The following is a 24,989-nucleotide window of genomic DNA, read 5'->3' on the forward strand; positions in this document are numbered from 1 at the left end:
AGACCCAAGTGGTGTAAGACTGAAAGCCCCAGTGAGGGGGTGGAGTACTGGGGCTGGGGGGTGGGGGTGAGAAAGCAGTAGAGTGATCAAGTGAGAAGGCTGTATAGAGTTGGGTCTGTATGGGTGGGCTTGAAGGACAGCATAGGTTGGCCTTAGACTGAGTGATCTGGGTTTGGAGAGGCCCAAGAAGGCAAACTTGTATGAGAGGTTGAGCAGTTCAATAACCTGACCAGAGAAACCCTCAACTAGTTAATGCTGGGGCATGGGATGTGGCTTAAAAGAAGGTTTGGAGCCATGTATTATGCTATTGGCATGAGGCAGTAAATGGGCAGCCTCCCACTTTAGGAACAACTACTAATTTTTTACATAAAAGGTGTAGAAGACTAGGTGTGTGGACTACCCTAGACAGGTGGGTGAGCCAGCAACTGTGACCAGCTGTGAAACTGCCCCCTATCACAGTCCTTTTTTTTTTCTTTAGATACCAGGATTTCCCAGTATCTAATTTTGGCTCCATGCTGCATATTTGCAGCGTGGCGAACCTTTCAATCTGCACTGTAGCTTTTGAGGCTCTCCAAAATGCATTTTGAGGTGCCACAAAGCACATGTTCCTGCTTGCTTGGATGCGCCCATTGAGACCCATGTTAGCACACCTTCTCTGCTCTTGGTGCCTGAGTGCAGCTCTAACAGCAGCAAGCGGAGACTTGCTGTAGCTGGTCTTCCACTATGCAAATGTGCAGTTAGATAATTCTGCTCATGTAACTGATTGCAGGGAAGCCAGGAGTAAAGTACTACACATGTAGAAATGCTTGAAGAATTTTAGGGGGGAGCAGGCTACTATTTATTCACTAGCTAGTAATACACAGGTGTCAGGAACACGCAGTCTATTGGAGAGAGGTAGTTAGCCTTGTTAGTCTGAAGTCACAGATTCATAGAAAACTATGGTTGAAGATGACCTCCTGAGGTCCCTAGTTCAACCTCCTGCTCAAAGCGTACCCAATCCCCAACTACATCATTCCAGCCAAGGCTTTGTCAAGCTAGGCCTTAAAAACCTCCAAGGATGGAGATTCCAGGTAACCTGTTCCACTACTTCACTACCCTCCTAGTGAGAGAGTTTTTCCTAATACTGTATCCTACTTAAACCTCCCTTGCTGCAACTTGAGATCATTGCTCCTTGTTCTGTCATCTGTCACCATCAAGAACAGTCCAACTCCATCCTCTTTGGAACCTCCCTTCAGGTAGTTAATGGCTGCTAACAAATCCCTTCTCTGTGTTCTCTTCTGCAGGCTAAATAAGCCCAGTTCCTCAGCCTCTCAGAAGTCATGTGCCCCAGCCTTTAAACCATTTTTTTTCTTTTGCTGTCCATTGGATTATCTCCAACCTGTCTATATACTGTCTATAGTGGGGGGGCCAAAAACTAGACACACTACTCCAGATGTGGCCTCACCAATGCAGAATAGAGTGGAATAATCGCTTCCCTTGATCTGCCGGCAATGCTCCTACTAATGCAACCCAGTATGCCGTTAGCCTTCTTGGCAACAAGGGCACACTGTTGACTCCTATCCAGCTTATTGTCCACTGTAACCCCCAGGTCCTTTTCTGCAGAGCTGCTGCCCAGCCAGTCAGTCCCCAGGCTGTCCCCACTTCTGTCCAAGTGCAGGACTTTGCACTTGTCCTTATTGAACCTCATGTGATTTATTTTGGCCCAATCCTCCAATTTGTCTAGGTCACTCTGAATCCTAGCCCTAGCCTCCAGTGTATTTACTACACCCCCCAGCTTGGTGTCATCCACAAGCTTCCTAAGGGTGCAAGTCATCCCGTCTGCCAGATCATTAATGAAGATATTGAACAAAACCAACCCCTGGGGCACTCTACTTGATGCTGGCTGCCAGCTAGACACTGAGCCATTGATTACTACCCATTGAGCCCAACAATCCAGCTAGCTTTCTATCCACCTTACAGTCCATTCATCCAGCCCGTACATCCTCAGTTTGCTTGCGGGAGATGGCATTAAAAATCTTGCTAAAAGCAAGGTGTTTCACATACACTGTTTTCCCCACATCCACAGAGCCAGTTATCTCATCATAGAAGACAATCAGGTTTGTCAGGCATGACTTACCCTTGGTGAATCCATGCTGACTGTTCCTGATCGCTTTCTTCTCCACATGCTTAGAAATGGATTTCTGAGGATCTGCTCCATGATTTTTCCAGGGACTGAGGTGAGGCTGACTGGTCTGTAGTTCCCTGGATCCTCCTTTTCCCCTTTCTTAAATATGGGCACTATGGTTGCCCTTTTCCAGCCATCCAGGACCTCTCCAGATTGCTGCGAGTTTTCAAAGATGATGGCTAGTGGCTCTGCAATCTCATCAGCCAACTCCTTCAGCACTCTCAGGTGCATCCTGTCCAGCCCCATGGACTTTTACACATTCAGCTTTTCTAAATAGTTTCTAACCTGTTCTGTCACCACTGAGGGCTGCTCATCTTCTCTCCAAACTGTGCTGCCTGGTGCAGTAGTCTGGGAGCTGACCTTGCCTGTGTAGACTGAGGTTAAAAAAAAGCATTAAGCACTTCAGCCTTTTCCTCATCCTCTGTCACTAGGTTGCCTCCCTCATTCAGTAAGGGACCCACACTTCCCCTGCTCTTCCTTTTGTTGCTAACATACTTGTAGAAACCCTTCTTGTTACCTTTTTTGTCCCTTGCTAGCTGCAATTCCAATTGCGCTTTGGCTTTCCTGAAATCAGGGTAGAGTTGCACTTTACAGCCTAGTATCTGATGAAGTGAGCTGTTGCTCATAAAAGCTTATGCTCCTCTAATTCAGTTAGACCAGTGCTACTCATCATGCTCCTGATAGCATAGACCAAATGGGCAGTTCCCAGTCTGTCTGCAGGCCAGATCCAGCTGGTGGAGCCAATGTGGTGCTGAGGCAAGCACAGCAATGATCCATATGGCAGTGTGGACAGGGTGGGGGGGGCAGCCCAGCTCCAATCCAGCTGTGTGGGGGAAAGGGGCTTGTTCTGGCCCTGCATATGGGGAGAGTTGACCCAGCCCTGGTGGGGGGCATAGCCCAGCCCAGCCCTAAACCATCTGTGGAGGGGGAGGGGGCATGGTCTGGCTCCAACCTGGCCTAGGGGAAGGATGGAAGATGGTGTGCCCAAACCCATATGCCGTGATCTGGCTGTGCAGGGGTTTGGGGGTGGCCTGGCTCTGATCCGTCACACAGGGTTTGGGATTTTGGCAGTGAGGAGGAGTGGTAGTATTAACTGCCACTGCTCCACTGCCACCAAATGTCCTGACCCTTTGGAAGCCCCATGGGCCAAATTCCAAGTCCCCATGGGCTGCATTTGGTCTGCAGGCTGGAGGTTGAGCATCCCTGCGTTAGTCTATAAGGTATATCTCTATCCTGCCTTTGCATAATGGATGAGTCATGACCAAGCCTCTGCTGCACTTCAGCCAGTTTCACAATTTGAAGGTGATCTGCAGGAGCCCCTGTCCTACACGTCTCCCTCCCATCCTTGATCCTTTAAGAGATGTGAAGAGGGCCTGAAACATTTCCTGGGGTTATTTGTATTTTAAACCAAAACTATTTTTTCTGCTTCTCCATTGAACCTGCAGAAAGGGCAGACAGCTCCTGCCTTCATCTTCTTGTATGAAGGCTGGTGAACCAGAATGGAAACTGTCTCAACTCTGTTGATTTGCACCACCTGATGTCATTAACTTTTCTGTCACTTGAGTCATTAGGTTCTCCTTAACAAAACAATCCACCAAGGAAGGGTCTGACTTGGGTCCATCCCTCAGCAGCTGAGATTTTGCTCTCTTGCTGTGTTTGATGAGATTAGCACCTACAGACTTATACAGACTGTTAGGCAAAATGAAGCAAAGATCTGAAATCTGAATATTAAAAAATAAATAAATAAATAAAAATCTAATGCACTTCAGAGGAAAGCTCAGTTCCCTACCCAGGCACTCTCAGCCCTCAGGAACAAGCATGTAAGTATGCTGCCTAGCCTTTTTTCAGGTTGCCTTTCATTCCCAAGAGGCTGAACCAGGAGGAAACACTGAATGAAACGGGGAGGGCTAGTGCCAGAGAATGAAGGATGAGCTGTGCGCCTTGTGGTGTGTTAATTCAACTTCAGAATAATAGCCGTGGGCCAGGATGGATTGGATGGGGATGAATGAACGTCTGAGTGCAGGAGCAGCCTGAGCAATGAGAGACTGGGAGGGGAGTGGGAGAGGCAGGCTTGTGAGATACAGTAGCCTGGTGATAGCTCTTGCTCGCGCACACAGGCTCACATATGCCTGACAATTATAGGCACAGTTTACCAAGGAGGCAGGTGCACTTCAGGCACCAGCTAAAGAAAACTTGGCTTCAGTTACCTCACAGCAGTATCTCCATCCAGTGGTTCCCAGGTGCCAGTACTCTCAAGCAAGAAGCAGGGTTTAAGTGGACTCTTCTCTGCTCCCCTTCTGGGGCAGGCTGTAAGTCTTTGCTTAGCTGTGGGGATTTATATCCAAAACAGGTCCTCCCTGTTCAGCTGACTGAGTTGCCTCTGGAAGAACAGAGCTACCTTCTCTCCAACACACTTGGCAGAGAGGAGAGTCCTGGTGCTTCAGAAGGTAAGTGGGATTCCAAATAATTTAACAATTATAATTAAATACAGTTAACAAGGGAAATGACTGCAAAGAAGAGAAAATGCGAGCTGTGGGGGAGCACAGGGTATGTGCCTGAGTGCTGCTGAGTTAAACTCTGTGGGTATTTATGACACTGGGTAAACTTTGAATTACTCTGCGTTAGGGGTAAGCAAAACAACACCACTATTTAAACTCAAGTAGGGCAGGTAGCTGCTTCTGAAGACTGCTATACCTGTAGTAGAACGTGCTGTTGAAACCTCTGGCTGCTGTATACCTGTAACATGTTTAAGTCCATACTTACAACTGAACACCAGTAGCTGCTTTTACAAGTAATCTTGTTCCCCGTAAGTTGTTTCCAACAAGTGGATTCCATCAGGATTAGATTTCCTTCCTGAAAATCCAGTCTTTTTAAGCAGTTCCTCTTCTGGCTGTAGTGGGACAGATTCTCCGCTCAGGTATCTTCCAAGGACGAGTTACTCTGCTTAACCCAGGGCAAAGAAGGATGTAAATTCCCTTTGTAATGTTTATATAAGCAATGTCCACAATGTGTGAATATAGCCAAAGACCGTTCTGAAGAGACTCTTCACTGTGCGGGCTGTCACATTTCATTGCAGTGCAATGGGTGCCACACGAGATTTTAAGCAGCAGTGATTTTAAAGAATATGTATGCAGTTTAAAACCCTTAGCTTGCCAAGTGACAACTCTCTCCTCTCTGACCTGGAATCATTCTGGCATTTGGTCCTTCTTTTGCTTCCTCTTTCAGGAAATCTTTCCAGAGTCTGTCTGTTTGTCTTGAAGAATGTTTGTGTCATGTTACTGACGTGTAAATTATTCTGGATTCTTTATTCTCCGAATGAGCGGAGACAGGATTTAACAGCTGCTCATGAGTCTCTGTAACCTGCACCATCAAAGGTTTAAGGTGTTCAAAGCTGGGGCTGAGTGTAGAAGGCAGAGATGTTAAAACAACCTCACCCCTGCAGGAAGACAGCCAAATGCCAATGCGCTCCTGTACTGCTGAGTTCTCCCTGGCTCTCCATTATTAATACTGTGAGGAGTGGTGTTTTTCTGCTGTGTAAAAGCTTGTGGTTTGTAGGAGTAGGGACCATGCTAAGGCACCCTGAGGATCTGTGCAGAAGGCAGAGTGAGCAAGCAAGCAAAAGGAAATGTGTGTGGTGAGGGAAGGACAGGGCTGGTTCAGTGGTGTTCAGTGACATCCCTACAGTGTACATCAGGGTAGTGACTGAGGATGAGGGAATTGTTCTCCATGCCTGGAGGAAAGACTTACACAGGCCAATCTGGAGGGGATGGTGTTTTCCTGCTACGCATCTGCTTAGCCTGTGTAGCTTCACTAGAAATGCCCATTGCTAATATAGCCTGGTCAACTGATCTGCCAACCTCTGAGGCGCCAGTGATGCACTCAGTACAGAGGTAGTTATCTGAGTTAATCTTAAGTCATGCAGAAAGCAGGGCAGCACTAACCTTAGAGGCTAAATTGTTCAGAGAGGTATACGCTTTTGTAGGAAACAGAACTTGATGAAATAGGCCATGGTCTGTGAAAGCTTATGCCTCTCTGAACCAGTTAGTCTCTAAGGTACTTCCCTACCCTGCCTCAGTGTGGTAAGTGTGGGATTCTAGGGAAAAGCTTCTGAGGTAACATCAGTCCTACATGGGAATTTAAGATCTGTGTGCTGTCAGAGTTGTGGTTTGGCTAAAAAATCCTTTTGTGCTTCCTGCTGGCTGTGAGATTCACATTTATAGTGAATTAAATCTAACCTACTCTCCTATGTGACACAGGTAATAGGGCTTGTTTGATCTGATTCCTGCTTCCAGCTGCAGCTGAGGTGGACTGTGTCCCTGTGCTGTCACTCAGCTCCTGCTCAGAGGTGGCTGCATTTCAGTGCTACAAAGTTTATGAAGTGCCTTGGGATTCTTAAACTTAAAAAATGCACTAGAAAGACTGGATGCCAAGCCTGAGCAAGGCACCTCCTATGCCCAGAGCAGTGGCATTAGTCAAAGAGCTACTGATTAATGACTGTTATAAGGGATTTGTTATGTGCTGGCAAGGTGCTTGGACTCTCTTGTTCTTTGTCATTCCCAGTCTGGAGGAGCTTACGGCATGACGGGGGGCGGTGTGGGGAGCAGGCTGAGACCCAAAGCAGGGCTGTACCCATCAGTGCTGTGCCAGCAGCTCTGTTCACAGACCCTTCCCCCTGGGAAGGTGTCCCACAGAAGACATTCCCCCATGCTTGGTTCAGCTGGCTTTAAAGCTGCCTTATAGCACAAAGGGCTGGGACTGGGGAGGCCGAGTGGACGGACTAGCAGAGAAACCTGTAAATCATGAGCACCGTATCCAGAGGTGAGTGAGGTTCCCTGAGCTCCAATGGAGAAAGGCCCATAGACCTGCCCATGTGGAGAAGGATGGCCTGTTCAACCAGAGCAAATATCTGTGCTGGTGACCTACCACCAGCTCTAGCCAGTGCTAGCTGCCTCGGAGGTGGTTAGAGTACTTCTGGTTACAAAGTTGTTTGCAATGGACGGGGTGAGGACAGTTCTCATGTGCTCATAGGCAGACTTCATTGCTCCTTCCCTGGAGTTCTTCTCAGACCTCCAGGGTAGGTAGCTCTGATTCCTATCCCATGGGGGCAGGAACCAAAGACATGAGGTTTTTAGGGGGATATAATTTTACTCCTGTTGCTATCAGATGATACTTCCGCCAACACAAGTATGAGCCCTGACAGGCAGACGTAGGAGTAAGCTGTCTCCACACAGTCAGCTGTCGGGTGGAAGGAGTCTGGCATCTCTTCACCCTGTCACTAAGCATCTCCATCAACCGCCTTGCTCCTGAGCCCCACAGCTTATTGGCCAGCTGGACAGGAAAGGCCCCATCCAGCTCCATGGGATAAGGACAGATTATCACAGAAAAAGCACTCTGTTAAATTCTTCAGCACTGCATGCTCAGCTGCTGAATTTCTGCCACCAGCTTCCCCACACACCTTGGGAGGGTATTTGCTCTCATTCATATAAGGCAGGATGACTCATTAGACCCCTGTCCTCTCCCCCTGTAACAGTCCAAGACCCAGGAAGTCCTGGTTCAGAGGTTGTTCCTTCAACTATCCTATGTAATCCCTACTGAAGAGCCATGAATTTTTCGAGTCTCCTTTTGAAACTGGCTAAATGATCAGCCTCCCCAAAACCTCACAGCAATGAGCTCAGCAAGTTGACATCTACACGTGTGCCTGACCGAGCAATTACTGTACAGTCATTTAATACTTGCTTTAGCAAGTACTAAATAACTGCACAGTAACTGTCGTTCCTGTGTAGTCCCAGCGCCGCATGGGTTATTTCTGACCCTGCTGCGCAGTAGCGTCCGCATAGCAGTTCATGTCTGCTGACACTACATTGCCATAGCAATGAGCTATGTCACTGTAGCTCATCACTACAGTGATGTAGTATCTTGTGTAGACGTGCCCACTTCCTTCTGTTTGTTTTGAACTGTGAGATGTCTTAACTGCATAGTTGTAGGAGCTTCACTGATGACAGCAATGTACAGAGCAAAATAACCATGTCTGCCTGGGGACAGGAACTGGAGTGTGTGCCACATTGCCAGGTGCAGGGCACTAGCTACTTATTTGTGGGCACAAACTATGTTTAAGTAGCAGTCTCCTGACCAATCTGAGATTTGGTTCTAAAAAAAAAAAATCTCAGTAGAGATTCTGAGCTCAGGAGTGGGTCTGAATGGGAAACTTGACAAGAGAACAGCTACTCCAATAATGCTATTCCACAAGAACTGTTCTGAAATACCAGTAACTTTACTGTTTGCAACACTGAGGTGGCATGGAGGAGCAGGGCAGGAAAAGCTACCTTGAGGAAGCAGTGAGAATATGCATGTGAAGCAGGGCTGGGTGGAACTTGGGACCTCTGTCCCACAGGACTGCTGACACTGGGATCTGTTCGTTCTAAACTGGAATTTGAATAAAAGGCTTTGAAATGGGGAAAAAAGGGAAAAGTGCCTCTGCTCAGAGAGACATTGTGTTCTGTTTCCAACTGTTTAGAAGTTTCCGTCTCCATTGGAACTGGAAATACACTAAAAAATGCTGAGTTATTCTGAGCAGAAAAACAAACATTCTGACCAGGATGGTTTGACCCAGTCATACCAGAGGGTCCCTCCGGGGCTGCATTCCCAAGGAATGTTTCTGTTTCAGCATATTGGCATTTTCCAGTGGAAAGACATTGGCTGGAAACTGTCTGGCCAGTCATAATGCTAATGAATTCCCCAAAGTGCCCTGGCTTACATCTACTTCCAGCTCCTTGTCTAAGCTACAGCTGAGCCATGGGTGAGTGGAGTGTAAGGAGTCCCAGCTGATGCTATAATGTAAAACTGCTTGGCAGCAAATACCAGCTTGGTCTTCTGGGGTTAATTAATCCCTTGTTGGGCTGATTAGCAGTAGTCACTTCCCCATGCTCTGTCTCTACAGGACACATAGGCTGGATACAGGGCTCTGCACCGCTCTCCAAAGCCCTGCCCTGCCCACCTGCTTTCCACTGCAGGATGTAGCTGCATGGGACCTGTTCTGGGTCCCCCATTCCCAGCTGCTTGCTGTGGGTAAGGTGGGGAGGTAGGTGCTCTTAGTACTAAATCTCTGGGCAACAGTGCAGAGTGCCTTGAGGGCAGCCATCCCTTCTGCTCTGAGAGCCATGCCCTTTAAATAGCAAACTCTGGAACAGTGACAATAAGAGATGAAAGATCAATGCATTGGGGAGGAGGGGGAGTGCTGGGGCCCTGGATGGGCTTCACCAGCAGCAACCCGCACCTTCTCTGCTAGAGACCCTCCTTCAGTGCCTTCTGTAATCCTTCATTGGTGACACTTGCCCCTGCTATGCAGCTGGAGGCTACATCCAGTTCTGACAGTCCATTCTGGCTTCGCTCCAGGCTCACTGCAGCTACTGTATAGAAGGATTCTTTCCCATATTGGACTGAGCAGAATTGCTGAATTGCATGTTAAATTAAAGCAGAGTGCAATCCAGTTTGTTGCAGAACTCTTGGCTGGGTGGTGGCAGTGGGGGCAGGTGACTTGCTCACCTCTGTGGAGCACCAGAAAAAGGACAGGAATTAGGAATGAGAAAGTACAGGCAGCAGATGGGAGCAGACTATGACAGACAGGCTGCAGGGGGGATGGGAGTACCCAAGATCTTCGTATGGCCTGTCTAGTCTCTGTGCAAACAAGCTGTGTCTGGCTGCACGCTGTCAGTGAGCAGCCATGGGGTGACTGGGACATGAATGGCCCTTGCAGCTCAGACTGTTGCAATTAGAGACCTTTATCTAGCTCTGCATAGTGTCCCAACACCCATGGGAGGGAGGAGTTTGCACTGAGCTAAAGCTGCCATGGAGGATGGTGGGGGAAGAGTCTGCTGGTGACTCACTCTGCTGGTCCCAGGAGCATGTTATTCCTTCACCAGAAATGCTGTGGCTCAGGCTGCAGGTGCACTGACAGAGGCCCAGAGAGAGGAGGGTTAGTGGCAGCAGGTTTGGGTTGGTGTACATTGCTAATCCCACCTGAGCCCTTGCCAGTGCACACTATTCCAAACCTGTTACCGCCCCCGTTGCTATTCCTGTTTGGGCCTCAGACAGGGGCAGTGGCAGGTTTAGACTGGTGAGCACTAGCAGAGACCCAGATGGGATTAGCAGGGGCCAGGGCAGACTGAGGTGATTGTAGCCAGACCTGTGCAGGGTGCATGGCCCCTGTTGGGTTCAGTCACCCTGAGACTTTGTGAGTTCCTCTGAGTGTGTGTCCAAAGGAGGGGGCAGCAACAATAGGTTTCTTATGTTACTAACATTAGGGCATTGCCCACTAGCTAGAGCCAGGAGCCTAGAGCCCCTGGAAAGGTGCCACACACCAGCTATGCAGGCACCCTGCTCTGAGCTCTGCAGGGCAAAAACTCACTCCTCTCCATGCCTATCAATGGCATCTTCCTAAATCCTGTAACCTCAGGTGATGCCTGATCCCTGCAAGGTTCAGGGGAAGAGACCCAAACTCTGCTTGTTCTCAGCCTGGAAGGGACAGGGAACAAGGTTTTATGTGCGTCTGCTTTCTGCTCAGTGTTACGCATCTTTGTCAAATGGCAGCACCTGTCCTCCATGTGGATGAAGTTCTGGATCACCCCAGCACCAGCAGGATAGTAGCAGCACCAGCATGAGTATCTACAAGTAGCCCCTGCCAAAGGGCCACCTCTTGGAGCTAAAGGGCAGCCCTTACTGGCGTGGGAAGAGGGTACAGGCCTGGCTTGCCCTTGTTGTCTGAGACTGCTGTGGTCCTGTTGCTGAGGTGACCATTTGTCCACTAGGCACTGGGCTGAGACCAAGCACACTCATTTCACCAGAGCTTAATCACTTGCAGGCAGAGGAACCAGGCTGAGGCAAAAGGAGAGACAACTTTACCCTTAGCCCTGCTGCTGTCTGGAACCTGTTTCCAGAGTTGGGAGACCTGCACTGGCCCTTACTAGTGCATGGCCACCTGTTGCCTTCTACCTCTAGGAGGAAGGGAGACCCTGCCCATGTGAGGGCTCCTCCCTGTAGACCCTGCAGCCAGATTTACTGAGAGCTGTACACTGGAGCCTACAGGCTGCCTCAGCTGTTCATGACAGTTGAGTGTTGGAAGTCTGGATGCTGAGGGATGTTCTTCAGAAACATCCCAAATTGTTTTAGAGGAAGCCAAAGCCAGAGCATAAATCACCTGGTCTTTTTTTTCTTTTTTCTAAGGTGCCAAGAGTGATGCTTTCAGTGGCTTTGTCCTAATTCCAGTGCTGTGGGGATGGGAGCAGGGAGTGTGGAGAAATGATAGCTGTCATTCAATGACATCCCAGAAGCTAGATGATGCCTCATCTCTGTGAAGAAGGCCAGAGAGGCTAAGAGCTTGGGGCAAGGTCTATATCCACAGGACAACGTCATGGTGCCCAAGTGCTGAGGGCAGCATTTTTCTGCCCAACAAAACCGGTATGTCATGAAAATGAGCTATGGACACCGTCCCAAAGGAGCATCTAGCGGGTGCAGCAGCAAAATTGCATCTCACCCCCCTTCAGCTATGCAGTACATATGCAGTGAGCTTTGAGTTCACCAACATGTCAGCACAGCTCCTGCCAGAGCTCCACATGTGCCTGAGCTCAGGAGCTGACTGGCACAGGTTCTGGCTGAAGCCCCTGCTTTCTCACAGCTCTGGAGCCCAGGGGGTGAGCACTGCCACCATTCATGCTCTGTTCTTCTCATCTTCCCCCTGCATCCCTCAGTTGAATTCAGCAGCAGGGGAAAAGAAGGGATGAGCAGTGGCAGTAGCACTCTTGCCCCTCCTCTTCCCCCCCCCTCCCACAGGTGCCAAAGCTGTGCAAAAGCATGGGTTTTGGCCAAGAACTTGCACTGGCCAGCTGGTAAGCTCTGAGAGCTCACTGGCATCCAGGATCATGGCAAGGGGGGAGGACATGGATTGGCCCATATACTCTCCTGAGCTCCCACCGCTGGCCAGTGCCACTAAACTACAGCAGCAGACTCCTCTAAGAACCCCCTTTTCCTAGCATGCAGACTTCTGTGTAACACTGGCTCAGCTGCAACAAAGTCCATTCAGGAGAGGGCGACCTTCAAGTGTAAACCAGGCCATCAGCCAACCTGCTATGAGCTAGGGCCTGGCTTCAATGGCTAAGCCTTAAAGGGCCACCAGCTGTCACTGGGGCCATCTGTGCCCTTCTCCCCACACTAGCACAGATGTCCTGTATAACCTCAGCTCACCCGAGGTCCTGCTTCCAGGGAGATCCCTGTGAATCAAATCCACAACTCCCACAAATTTGATCAGTGGCTGTGAGTGCCCAGACTCAATCAGGAATTCCCTGGGGTGTGCTTGGACCTAAGGAGGTCTGAGCAATGGCTTAATGGCTGTGCCCACTTGTCCCTCTAGGGCTGCTGCTAAATCATCAAGATAGGGACTGCACTTTAGCTCAGTTTGCAGCACTTGTGCCGCTGGGGCATGAGCCCTGCTCATGGCTGCGGGCTGTGCGTTGATGAGTCCATGATTTGCTTACTCCGCTTTGCCTGCATTCTCTAGCCTTTCCTCCCTGGGGCTAGGTACACAGTCAAAAAGCCCGAGGCTGAATCAATTCAGTCCTTACAGTCTAAGCTGCACAGATTAAATTGAAACAGTATTGGACAGACACTTACCTTTGATTTAGGAAATGCAGCCACAGTGCCTGCAGTGGCTCAGATAGAAGCCAGAGGGCACTAGAGTCTGGCTCTCTGGCTGTGTGTTCACTTCCTCTTCCTGCTTCCAGGTACCTCTGGGATTTGTAGTCCATAGTTGCAGCCAGCAGTAAGTTTGAGTGGGGAAGGGGTGTTTAACACCTCCCTCCCCCCGGCCCCAGACCCCAGCTGGGGCTTGCCTGAGTGGGAGCAGTCTCCCCACTGCAGACTAAGCTGCATCCCCAGTCAGGCTTGTCTGCTCCCTCTCCCTCTCCCTCCCCCTCCCCCTCCCCCTTCCTCTTCCTCTTTCTCCCCTGTCAGCCAGCCCTCTCTGCTCCAGCTAGGGAGCAGAGAGGTGGGGCCAGCCCTGCTCTCTGGAGCAGACAGCACAGCCCAGCTCAGGGCTGGAAATCATGCTGGGATGCTGGGGGACTGTGATTTAACTTGAACCAGGAAGGGGTCTGGGACAGAAGTTTCATAAACCGGTTTGACCCAAATCAGTTAAGTCTGATGCTACATTCAACCAGGTTTGTTTTAAACCAGTTTCAGCCATTTTGAAACTGGTTTATGTGCACTGAGCTTCTGTTACAGATTTAAACCAGTTTCTGATCATTTAAGTGGGTTTATGTTTAACTTCTGTCCCTAGCCTGGCAGGCCACATGTGCTAAAGATGAGCACCTGTGTTGATGCTGCCCAGTGGGGGCACACAGGGGTCATGTGTCATCAGGTACTTGGGGATGCAGCTCAGCCATCTTGACCCACGTGGCTCAAGTCCTTGTAGTGCTTGTCCAATCAGCATGCTGGGAGGCAGGGGGGAGGGAGGCAGCACTCAGTAGGACAGTTTACATTAGGGTATGTTACCTTGTGTGCAGATGTATCTAGTTCAGCTGCAACCACAGCCACAGCTCAGCTAGGGGCCCTGATGGGATCAGGCACCTTTTCTGGGATGTTCTGTCTAATGCTTTGTGAGATCTGCACAGTTTGCTGAGAAATCCTTACAGGGCAGCATCCTGCGGTCCAGCTGCAGCAGGCTCATTTACCTCCAACATAGGATAATACCTGATGCGGACACATGATGTGTGTGTTTGTAAGGGCAAGGGGTGGCATGTGGTACCTTAAGGAGATTTCAGAATGCCCTAACACATACACTTCTTAGCCACCAATGGTCTCATCTACAACCCTTTACTTGACCTGTGGGAGTGATCATCCTCGACCATGAGGAATTGCTGCTCTCAAGCGCACACACGCACACCCCTGCCCTGTCCCAGTGCTGTGCAGAAGCTGAGGAGCTGGGAAAGTCTTTGCCAGCTGGGGTGGTGAGGGGAGCAGGGGGAGCACTTTGCTGGTCCATCACAGTTGCCCATGCACGATGTGTATCACAGCCAGCGTTTGTCCCTGGGAACTGGATGTATGTGAGGAGCAGGGCTTAGAATTTCTGAGAGCCAGACATGAACTCCGCAGGGCTGCATGTGTTGTAGGCTCCCTGTCTCCAGGTCTACGCAAAAGACCTGCTGTTTTTGGCAGCGGTGCTCTCACGCATGAGGCTGCCCGGGGCGAGCTGCTGCTGTGTGCTATGTTCATGTGGATCTTCAAGGGGTTTAACTGCCCCTGATGAATGGCATGGCCTGTTAGCCCACCTGTTAGGCCATGTCGACATGGATACGCTGCTCTGGCCCTACTACCACATCTGAGCAGGGCTGTGGGGGCGAGGGCACTGCTGCTGGGTACTGTAAACCACCTGCAGACATGGCTAATCATAATCATGGGGGAAGAACACAGCTTATATGTTCTTCCCCACATGATTACCATGCAGTTGAAGAGGAAAAAGGAATGAGTGCAGCGGGCCAGAACCACAGCCCATCCAGCCCAGCATCTGCTCCCCACAGTGGCCAGAACAAGACACAGTGGGAGAAGGAGCAAAATTGCCCCTGTAAGTACAAGTGGACTGATCTGCCCATAGGAAAACCTGATGACAGAATGTGTTTATTCCTTCCCAGTGCTGTTGGCAAGGAGCAACCTCCAATGGTAGCTGTGTCACTGTTGTGGCTTTGGTGGCAGTGTTTGAGCACATATCTGCTGAGCTGTTTTCATTTTGGCACAGTGCATGAACACTTTGTGGAGATCATGGTGAGGTCAGGGAGTCGAACAGGGGGGATCACCAAAAGCATCCAGGAATGTCTCAAAGCTAAAAAGGAGGCGTACACGCAACGGAAGGGAGGAGCCATCACCAAGGAGGATTGTACCTCCATTGCTCGAGATTGTAGGGAGGCTGTTAAGAAGGCTAAGGCAGAGACGGAACTGGGACTAGCGACCCGGATCAAAGATAACAAGAAGTCCTTTTTTAAATGCATAGGGGGTAAAAAGAAGGTACCAGGTAATGTGGGGCCTCAGCAGGACACTCTAGGAAATCTGGTGGTCGCACCAGATGACAAAGCTAACCTCTTTAACAATTTCTTTGCCTCCATTTTTCTCAGCAGGGACCGACCGGGTCATTCCCCATACCAGGATCCCTGACAGACCCAGGGGAGGCACAGCCAGGCCCAGGGTCAGTGAGGACTTGGTCAGGGAACTTCTGGTGGGACTAGACGTGTTCAAAACAGCAGGTCCTGACGATCTCCACCCCAGGGCCTGAAGGAATTAGCAGTGGTCATTGCGGGACCCCTGGTATGGCTTTACAAGCACTCGTGCTGCTCTGGCAAGGTGTCACAGGACTGGAAAGGGGCCAATGTGGTCCCCATTTTTAAAAAAGGGAGGAAGGAGGACCCAGGAAACTATAGGCCCTTTAGTCTTACCTGAGTCCTGGGGAAGCTCTTTGAGAAAATTATCCAGGTGCACATCTGTGAGGGACCAGCAGGGGAGATTATGCTTAGGGGCAACCAACATGGGTTCGTTAGAGGCAAGTCCTGTCAAACCAGCCTGCTGGCCTTCTATGGCCAGGTCACAAAATCCTTGGATGCAGGTGTCGCGGTGGATGTAGTCTTTCTGGACATTAGGAAGGCCTTCGATGCTCTCTCTCACCATTCTCATTAAAAAACTAGGAAACTGTGGTGTTGATGCAACCCATCTGACTGTGTAGGCAAATTGGCTGGAGGGCCACACCCAGAGAGTGGTGGTGGATGGGGCTTATTTGACCTGGAGGGATGTGGGCAGTGGGGTCCCCCAGGGCTCGGTCCTCAGGCCCGCACTGTTCAACATCTTCATCGGTGACTTGGACGAGGGGGTGAAAAGCACCTTGTTCAAATTCGTGGATGACACCAAGATGTGGGGAGAAGTGGGCACACTAGAGGAGAGGGACAGGCTGCAACTAGATCTAGACAGGTTACAGGGGTGGACAGATGAGAACAGGATGGGTTTTAATACTGACAAGTGCAAGGTATTGCACCTGGGGAGGAAGAACCAGCAGCATACCTACAGGCTGGGGAACTCCCTTCTCGTCAGCACAGAGGCAGAAAAGGATCTTGGAGTCACCATTGCTTGCAAGATGAACGTGGCCTGCCAATGTGAAGACGCGATCAGGAAGGCTAACTGCACCTTGTCATGCATCCACAGATGCATCACGAGCAGGTCCAAGGAGGTGATCCTCCCCCTCTATGCGACACTGGTCAGGCCACAATTGGAGTACTGCATCAGGTTCTGGGCGCCGCACTTTAGGAGAGATGTGGCCAGCATCGAGAGGGTCCAGAGGAGGGCCACTCGCATCATCAAGGGGCAGCAGGACAGGCCCTACGAGGAGAGGCTATGAGACCTGAACCTGTTCAGCCTCCACAGGAGAAAGCTGAGAGGGGATCTGGTGGCTGTCTATAAGCTGGCCAAGGGAAACCAGTGGACAATAGGACAGTCCCTGTTCCCCCGAGCACTACTGGGAGGAACAAGGAATAATGGCCATAAGTTGACAGAGAGTAGATTCAGGCTAGATATCAGAAGGCACTACTTCACAGTCAGGGCGGCTAGGATCTGGAACCAATTTCCAAGGGAAGTGGTACTTGCTTCTACCCTGGGGGTCTTCAAAAGGAGGCTAGATAAACACCTCGCCGGGGTCATTTGACCCCAGCATCCTTTTCTGCCATGGCAGGTGGTCGGACTTGATGATCTGCTCAGGTCCCTTCCGACCCTACCAACTATGGAACAGCTGGAGCAGGGTCCTGGACAGAGTGCTTAGATTTCAGTGCATGCCCATAAAAGCTGGTCTCCTCCCCACTGCTCATTTGTATGTGTTGCCACCATTCCAGACCATGTCCCCCTCATTGCAAAGGCAGCAGGACGTATAGGGCCCTTGTACATGTGCCAGGGGTTTAGTCCTTCAGGTTTGCATTGTATGCCCCCTAAATTTAAATAGAGGGTTTTATTTTTCCATCACTGTTTACACGTCATCAGTCTTAAATCTCCTGAAATGCTCAGCGTGCTAGTCACAGTAAATTACTGCAGGGGATGCCACATAACAATCCACCCCACTGATCTCTTCATAATAAAATACAGTGAGGGTGCCACACACCACTAATCCCCACTACAGACCAGTGATGTTTATAGCTCACAGCTCACTGATATGTACAGATGACCAAAAGTGTTATGATTTCATTAATTTAGTTAATATATTCAAGTGTCATTACATTAATTAAATTAATTTTATTAATTTTACACTTTTTTTTTTTTATTTCACTCAGACAGCTACTCCTATGAACAGGGCACTGAAATTCTCAAAGTGCTTATAATATGCACACAAATCGGCACCCTTTGTTGAATTTGTGTTGTGGCGCGCTAATTGGAACTCTGATAATGTGCTCCCTGCATTATCCCATGGGGTCCCAATCCCGGAAGACGCCTGGAACTCCCCCTTCTGCACCCACATTCCTGTATTGTTTGGGATCATTGTGTTGTTCAAGGTTTCCCTTCCATCTCCAGATTCTGCTTGCCACACCTCTGTTCAGGTCTCTGTTCCCATAGCCCCCCAAGTCCTGGTTTCCTTGGGCTGTTCCTCATGCTCTGCCCACCAAATTCAAATCCACATACCAATCATCCAAGCTCCCCTCTCAGGCTAACAAGAGAACCTGGCCTTCTTACTAGATGCACCTCCCCCTCAGGCAGACAGGAGCAGAAAGCCGCTTCATTATCACCTCCCCCCTCTCCAAATAGGGTGCTGAAATTCGCTGAGCGCTTATAATGTGTGTGTGAATCAGCACCCCATTAATTTCTTATTTCTTTGTGTGCATATTGGGCATCTAATTAATGTGACCAGAGGTAGATAATGCATTTTAGTGTTCTTGCCACATTTCACCCCCATGCACACCAAGCAAAGGAAAACCTGTAGACTTCAGCCCTCTCCAACTCCCTCCCTCCCCCAACATCACTGCAGCCTGTCCCCGCATCACTAGAGATAATGTACCTATAAGACAGACAGAAGTGTTGCAACAACATTTTTTATTTTATTTATAGAAACACTCAGTGGTAGCTGTTGAATGGTTTAGCACTCACGCGGATTGATCGGCGGCCTACAGAGCACCCTCTCCATCTGCAGCAGCCAGAATGTGTGCAGCCAGGCAATTCTGCACAATGGCTCCCCAACAGGCTGAATGTAGGCAGCACCATACCCTGCCTCCCCACATCTTTGTCTGGCCGCTGCCTCCTGACCAGGACTCGCTAAATACCTTCCCACTGGTCTCACAAATATGGTGGAGCACGCAGGCTGCCAGAATGAGCACCATAATGTTTTTTGGTCCCACCTCAAGCCTGTATGTCAGTGACCACTGCTGTGCTTTCAGATGGCCAAAGGTGCATTCAACAGTCATCCGGCATTTGCTGAAGTAGTAATTGAATGCCGTATTTTGCCAGTCAGTAACTTGTCTTCCAACTGGCGCACAAACTCAGGGTCCCCCAGCACCCACACCAGACTCTTTGTTTCAGCAAATGTCCATTTGGACCTAGACCTATGCACCGCAGTCTGTTCTGTTCTCCCCCAAATGTCAGACATCTCAGATCAATATGGGGTACCTCAGGGAGCTGTGCGCTCAGTTTAAAAGTCCTGAGGTAATAGGACCAAAGGACGTTCACCCCACTCCCACCCTGTTGTTGCTGGGCAGTTTGGATGACAGACATGCTGGTGCCAGGCAGGGTCAAGGCAGGGAGGGGGCTGTGCACCAGTGGCAATATTGTACCTTATGGGCATAATTGTTCTGGACATCTTTTAGCAATGCTTGGTCTTTTAGTCCTGTGAATGCCAAGGCACAGTAGCGCGTTACCTGTCGGGGCATGGCACAACAGCAGGCTACCCAGTGACCCATGTGCCAAGACACCGCTCCCAGTGGTACATGGTCTGAACTGCTGAGCAGTTCAGACATAGCCAGTGAGGGAATGAATGCTAACAGAACTCATCTGCTATTCATAAAGCGGGCACACTTAATGCTCGTGAGGGCTCACAGAACTGCACTTGTCAGGTTTACGTAAAACTGGTGAATGAATTAATGGTGTTAGGGGGACAATTACACCACAACCAGCCAAAAAGGGATGTTTTTAAAAGGTGCAGGGTGGAGGGAGCAGGGGTTCCTCATGGCTGTTGCTGGGCAAAGTCTGGGGATTTTTGCTGGGTGTGCAAGAGCTATGCTCTGCAACTGTTGCAAGTTTTGGCGCCAGTCAGCAGCATTCACCAGGTCTCCCCCTGATGTCTTAAAACATTCATTACACACAAATACCTGCAAATTGCAGCAACACTTGGTGGACAAGGGGGCTCAGTACACAAAAGTTGTAGCGGCACCTGATGGACAAAGGTACTCACCACACATCATTCAGTGAATTACCATGTACACATGACAGATTAATGGCTGCACTGTTCCAAGTTGCGTCATTGCAAACTAAACTACATTGGGACAGGGATTTGTTTATAATGATGCAAACTCATTAAACTGCCAAAAACTCAAACATTTGTAAAGTGTGATGTCATTAAGCCACACAAATGGGTAGTTTTTGTCATGTGTACAAGTGCCCAATGAGCCCAGTCAAAACCCAAAAGAGGCCTTGTTTAGACACTACCACACTATCTCAAAACCAATTCAAAAGGATGACAGGTCAAATCCAGGCTCATGCAGCTAGGGATGAAAGCAGGGCACAGATTCTGGCAGACCTTTACCTGGTAATAAGAATACCAGTGGTTACTTTGGCTGAAACAAGAAGTTCCAATGGGTATCAATCTCCCTGCTTCAGGGCACAACTCAACTACTGACTTGGGGGGGGGTCAGAAAGAAACTTCATGTGTTTATAGACATGCTCAAGGACAGAGTGCGGGGGGGCACTTTAATTAGAGCAGCTCTGAGAGCCGCTCTAATTAAAGCACCCAGAGTGTCACATGTATCAGTATCCCCACACTTAAAGATGGTGGTGGAGGTGCTTTAACAACACAATCAAATGAGCTTTAGTTAAAGTACCCCCGTCACCATTTTTCAGGGTGGTGACACTGATAGACATGATGCTGGAGTCTGCTGGAACACAATAATTACCACACTTGATTAATTTGCTCCAATGCACTGTAATTACAGCACATTGGAGCAATCTCTCTGCATGTGTATAGGCAGGGCCGTCCCTAGGGGGTGCGAATCAGGGCAACTGTCCTGGGCCCTGCGCTTTGTGGGGACCTGCGGAGCTGGGCAGAGCAGCGACTCCACATCCAGCCACTTGCTACCCCCACCCCGCCCCGGCTGCCACCACCACCTCCAATGGCGGTGGCAGCTTCTTTGGGTCTGGGGCCTGTGGGATCAGAGTGGGGGCAGGGCCTGGCATGGGCTGATTTGCCTTGGGCCCCACACCCTGCTCAGGTTGGCTCTGTGTATAGGAGCCATTCTTCTGTAGGCCAGGGCTATGTACAACCTCCTCCAGAGTTGCTGGTCCTGGCCGCGGTTCTGTTGCAGGGTGGCCATTCCCATCTGAACCTATCCAGTTCAGGAAGGTACATTGGTAACCACCACAGATGCCGGCCATTGGAGCCATCCACTGGCCTTGCTACACAGGGCCCTGCTGTATGAGAGCCACAGGCTTGTGCACTGGGCTCTGGAACATGGTATGGGGTGGGAGGGGAGAAACCACAAAGATGGGGGTCATGCCTGCCCAGGAACTGGAGGCTGTGGGGCACAGGACTCACCCTTTGGGACTATGGCCCAGTCCTGTAGCTGAAGAGCATTTTTGAGGCAGCCTCCAGCCGGTCTCCTAAGCATAAGCCCTGAAATATTTTGAGGTCCTTGCAAAGACCCATATGTTCTGCAGGTGTCAAGGTGGCTGTACTGAACCTGGGAATGTCCTGCCCCTGTCAAGGCACTTGGCAGCCCTGACCATGCTTGATGCTATTTAGCGTCTGTGTGAGGGGCTCCAGCAAGGCATTGCAGAAGCACTCAGCATGCGTCCAACTCTGTCTCCCATGATGTCAGGGTAAAGCTCCTGCTGGCTCCAGGAAAAGCAAAGTCATGTCAGTGCAGAAGGTGTTTGCAGATCTCACCCCTGCTCATCACATTTTCACCCATTCAGGATGGGGCTTGTTGCTGCTCCCATGGAGGTTGATGAGGCAATTGACTGTGAAGGGCAGCAACAACTGTACTTCAGTCTATGCCAACCCATGCCCATGCCTGCTCACCTCTGCCTTTCCAGTTGCTTCCTGCATGGAAGAGCTCATGAGACACCCAGCCCCAGTTGTATAGCTTGTCTAGGCCTGAAACACTGGGGTCTCCTGTGCCAGTGTTGGCAAATCTCCACTGTTCTCTGTGCACAACACCCAGGGGTGTTCAGGGTCAGGTCCCATGGCTAGAGGGGATGTCAGCTCCTTACTTTCACGACCTTTGACCATGAGATTGGCTAGTACCAGATTCAGGAGGCTCCCAAGCCAGGATCTGCTCTTGTGTAGCCAAGGGGAAGTGAAAGAGCCCTTTCCAAAGTGATGGGTTGAAGAGCTTTCTTGTGTTGGTCTGGAGAAGGCAGATCCTAACTAGCTCGCTGGGGGCTAGGAGAGAAAGGCCCTAGAAGCTGAGTGCTGTCTCTATGCTTCTCACTGGGATTGAACAAGTGGGCCATGTCCCCAGGGGCTACAAAGCTGCTGTTTTCCTTCAGCTCTATCATATGGAGCCAGGGTCACTTGTCCATTATGTGGGCAGCCTCTCAGGAGCAAAGCACTGCCCCAGGAGCACCTCAGCTGATGAGCTGCACATGCTCCACTGTGCACTGAGCACCTTGCTATCACCTCCACTCATCTTCTATCTCTTCCAGACGCCTGGGAACTCTAGCTCAGCTCAGCACCTGCACATCTGGGCACAGTTCCTAGTTTATCTGTTCCAGACACAGGGGAGTCTAGATACCATGAGGGATTTGCTCAGGTCCTGGAGCAGATGGAGGGGTGTTCACCTGACCTGGATGTGCCTGCTCTCCTCCATGCTGGTAAGGCCCACACAACTGTGGTTAGCTGGACCTCCAGCTGCATTCATTACCCCATAGCAGGGATGCTCCCAGTCCAGGCTTTCAGCCCCATCCCCAGAGGAGGAGTGCTGCTGGAAAGGTAGCAGGGGTACCTGGGTTTTCCTTGTGCACTCCCTGCCCATCAGGGACAGACCTACCCTAGCACACAACTAGTTAATGCTTAGGAGACTCGGTCCCCTGATCCCTGTTAAGAGCAACAAGAATGGCCCCCACCCATCAGGCATGCCAGGGCAGAGGATGGGCCTCTTACTCAGTCCTGAAGACCAGCAGGGATCCTCAGAGCCTGGATGTGAAAGGGAGCTCCAGTGCCAGGGCCTCCAGTGAGACTGCCCTGCCATCCATCCCAATATGCCCTAATCTTGCCACTGCAGCCCATTGGCTCTCTCAGTGCTGCTCTCTCAGAGCAATGAGCTATGGCCTGCAAGTGCCCTGGGTACTACAGGGAACGTCTTCCCTGGCTCCAGGCCGAGAGTTGCTGCACTGGAGCTAACAGCAGCATGAGTGCAAATGCACTCACCATCCAGCCCTGCTGGGCCCCTCCTACCACCAGAGAAGTGCAACAGCTTCTCAGGGCCAATGAGGCTGGTATGTGAGAGCACTTGGGGTGATCCCTGCTGCCATGAAGATGCCCAGGAAGGAGGTACTTTCTCAGGGAGCCGGTCCCCAAATCATGCTGTTGTGAGCTCCCTTCAATGATTATTAGCATCCCCAGGGGACAGTCAGTGTCCGATGCCCCTCCTCCTTCCCACTTCAGTCCTGAACCACAGCCCCCTTCTCTTCCAGATTGGGGTAGGCCGTACATGCAGCTCTGCCAATACCCTCTAGCTTTGGAGGAAAGGCTAATGTCTCCTGAAGCACTGCCACCCCATGTGCTCTATGCAGGGCTTTAACTCTTGCTTAGGCAGGAGGCACTAACCTCAGCTCTGTGTCTGCAGCACAGCAGAGCCAAGGTCCTAGAAAAGACCTTTGAGGGGTGGATGCGCTACCGTGATGAGTGCCTGGACAAGATAGCTAATGATCCATACCCAACAGGTGAGGCTGGCATAGGGGCTGTCACCAACCCATAGGATCCCATGACCTCTCATGAGCAAAACATCTGGGTTTGACTTCAATGGATTTATGACCTGCTGGATACTCATGTAGGGCAGTTGTCTCCTGGGGAGCCCTAGTTAGACTCTTCCATCAGCATCAGCACAGGTTTGCTGGGAAGTACTTTGCTGAGACCAGTGAGAGCTGTGCCCTTCTGCTATGAGAATCTGTGCCCTGCTGGCTGCTGTGGAGCTAAGACACATGCAGAGAGCACCTCAGGATTTCCAGCAGCTGTGATAACCTCCTCCTCCCAGGAGCAGTGATGTTTAAATGACACCAAAGGAAAAATTCCTTCCCAACCCCATATGGCAACCACCAAAGCCCAGAAGCACGGGAGAAACAAGATACTCTCCACTCTGCTCTACAACCTGGGACCAGCAGGCATAACTCCACATTTCACACCCTCTACCTGCACAGCCAGACCTCGCTATTCTGTCTCCCCTCCATACACTGGTCCCTGCTGCATTAATCTTCTTTCACAACTGAGCCCGCTTCATTCTTTTGCTGCTGAGCATGCTCCTTTCCAATATACACCTGCTCTAGGCTGCTGAGCTCTTCCAGTTATCATCCAGTGATAGCACAGTATGAGCTCTGTACTGGGACTCAGAGCTTTCTTTGTCCCAGTGGCCTGAGAGCTGTTTGAGCAAAAGGCATCTGACCCCTCCATAATGTCACAAGCTGGGTGGAGACTCCCAGTCCAAGAGAGTAAGTGGTGAGCATGGGGGCCAGAGCCTACGTCCATGCATAGCAATTCCTATGGACTCCCATGGGTTTGGATCCAGCCCTGGTGGAAAGGAGCTTCTGGACAGGCTGGGTGGACAGCTCAGAGGGTGGGGGGCACTGTGTTTCATCAGTGGTCCTATGTGGAGGATTTCTGCCTCTGCTGCAGGGCAGGGCAAGGGGTGAGTGGAGAACACTTTCAGTGTAGGGCCAGGACTTGACTTTCCTGGGGACACCTGCCACATGATGGGCTAAACTATTTCCAGTGGCTGCTGAGTGATGGCAGGTGTGCAGCAGGGGAAGGATAGAGGCAGTGGGGGGTGTCCAGCTGCTAGCTCCCCCTAGGGCTCCTGAGCTTTGTCTTTCTCCTTCAAAGGTCCCTTCTGCAACCGGACATTTGACATGTATGCCTGCTGGCCAGATGGGAGCCCCGACACTATTGTCAACGTGTCCTGCCCTTTCTACCTGCCATGGTTTGAGAAAGGTATGTGCGACTCTTCCTTCTTCTGTGGGATTTGTCATCTGAGTATCCCACCAGCCTTGGGAAAGAGCAAGGGGGTAGACCTTCCCTGTCTAACTGTGCAGTTATTCCATCTTACAGATGGAGAAGCTGAGGCACCCAGAGGGAAGAGTCTTGGCCAAGGTCACACAGGGAGTCAGGGGCAGAGCTGGAAATAGGTCCAGGTTCTTTTTCCCCTAAACACTCAGGGCCTGACTGCATGTCTCTGGACATTAGTTATACCTGTGCAAAGCAGGTGTAAACAGCTATGCCTCCTCCTTGCACTGCAGGGGCAGTTTCTGATGCTCACAGGTAGAGGTGATTAACTATAGATTCATAGATGTTAGGGTCGGAAGGGACCTCAATAGATCATCGAGTCTGACCCCCTGCATAAGC

The 24,989-nt window shown here is 50.5% G+C and overlaps 1 protein-coding gene across 1 annotated transcript in view; it reads left to right on the forward strand.

The window, feature by feature from the left end:
• The first annotated feature begins 20,555 nt into the window (after positions 1–20,555).
• Positions 20,556–24,989, forward strand: part of LOC102381952 (glucagon receptor-like) — a 15,833-nt gene continuing 11,399 nt past the window's right edge. Inside the window, exons 1-3 of the mRNA XM_006037958.2 lie at positions 20,556–22,246; positions 23,221–23,317; positions 24,471–24,578. Coding sequence (XP_006038020.2) covers positions 21,854–22,246; positions 23,221–23,317; positions 24,471–24,578 — 598 coding nt within the window. The 5' untranslated portion in view covers positions 20,556–21,853. The remainder of the gene's footprint in view (positions 22,247–23,220; positions 23,318–24,470; positions 24,579–24,989) is intronic.

Source organism: Alligator sinensis, unplaced genomic scaffold (assembly GCF_000455745.1).
Source record: "Alligator sinensis unplaced genomic scaffold, ASM45574v1 scaffold1098_1, whole genome shotgun sequence".
Classification (NCBI taxonomy): domain Eukaryota; kingdom Metazoa; phylum Chordata; order Crocodylia; family Alligatoridae; genus Alligator; species Alligator sinensis.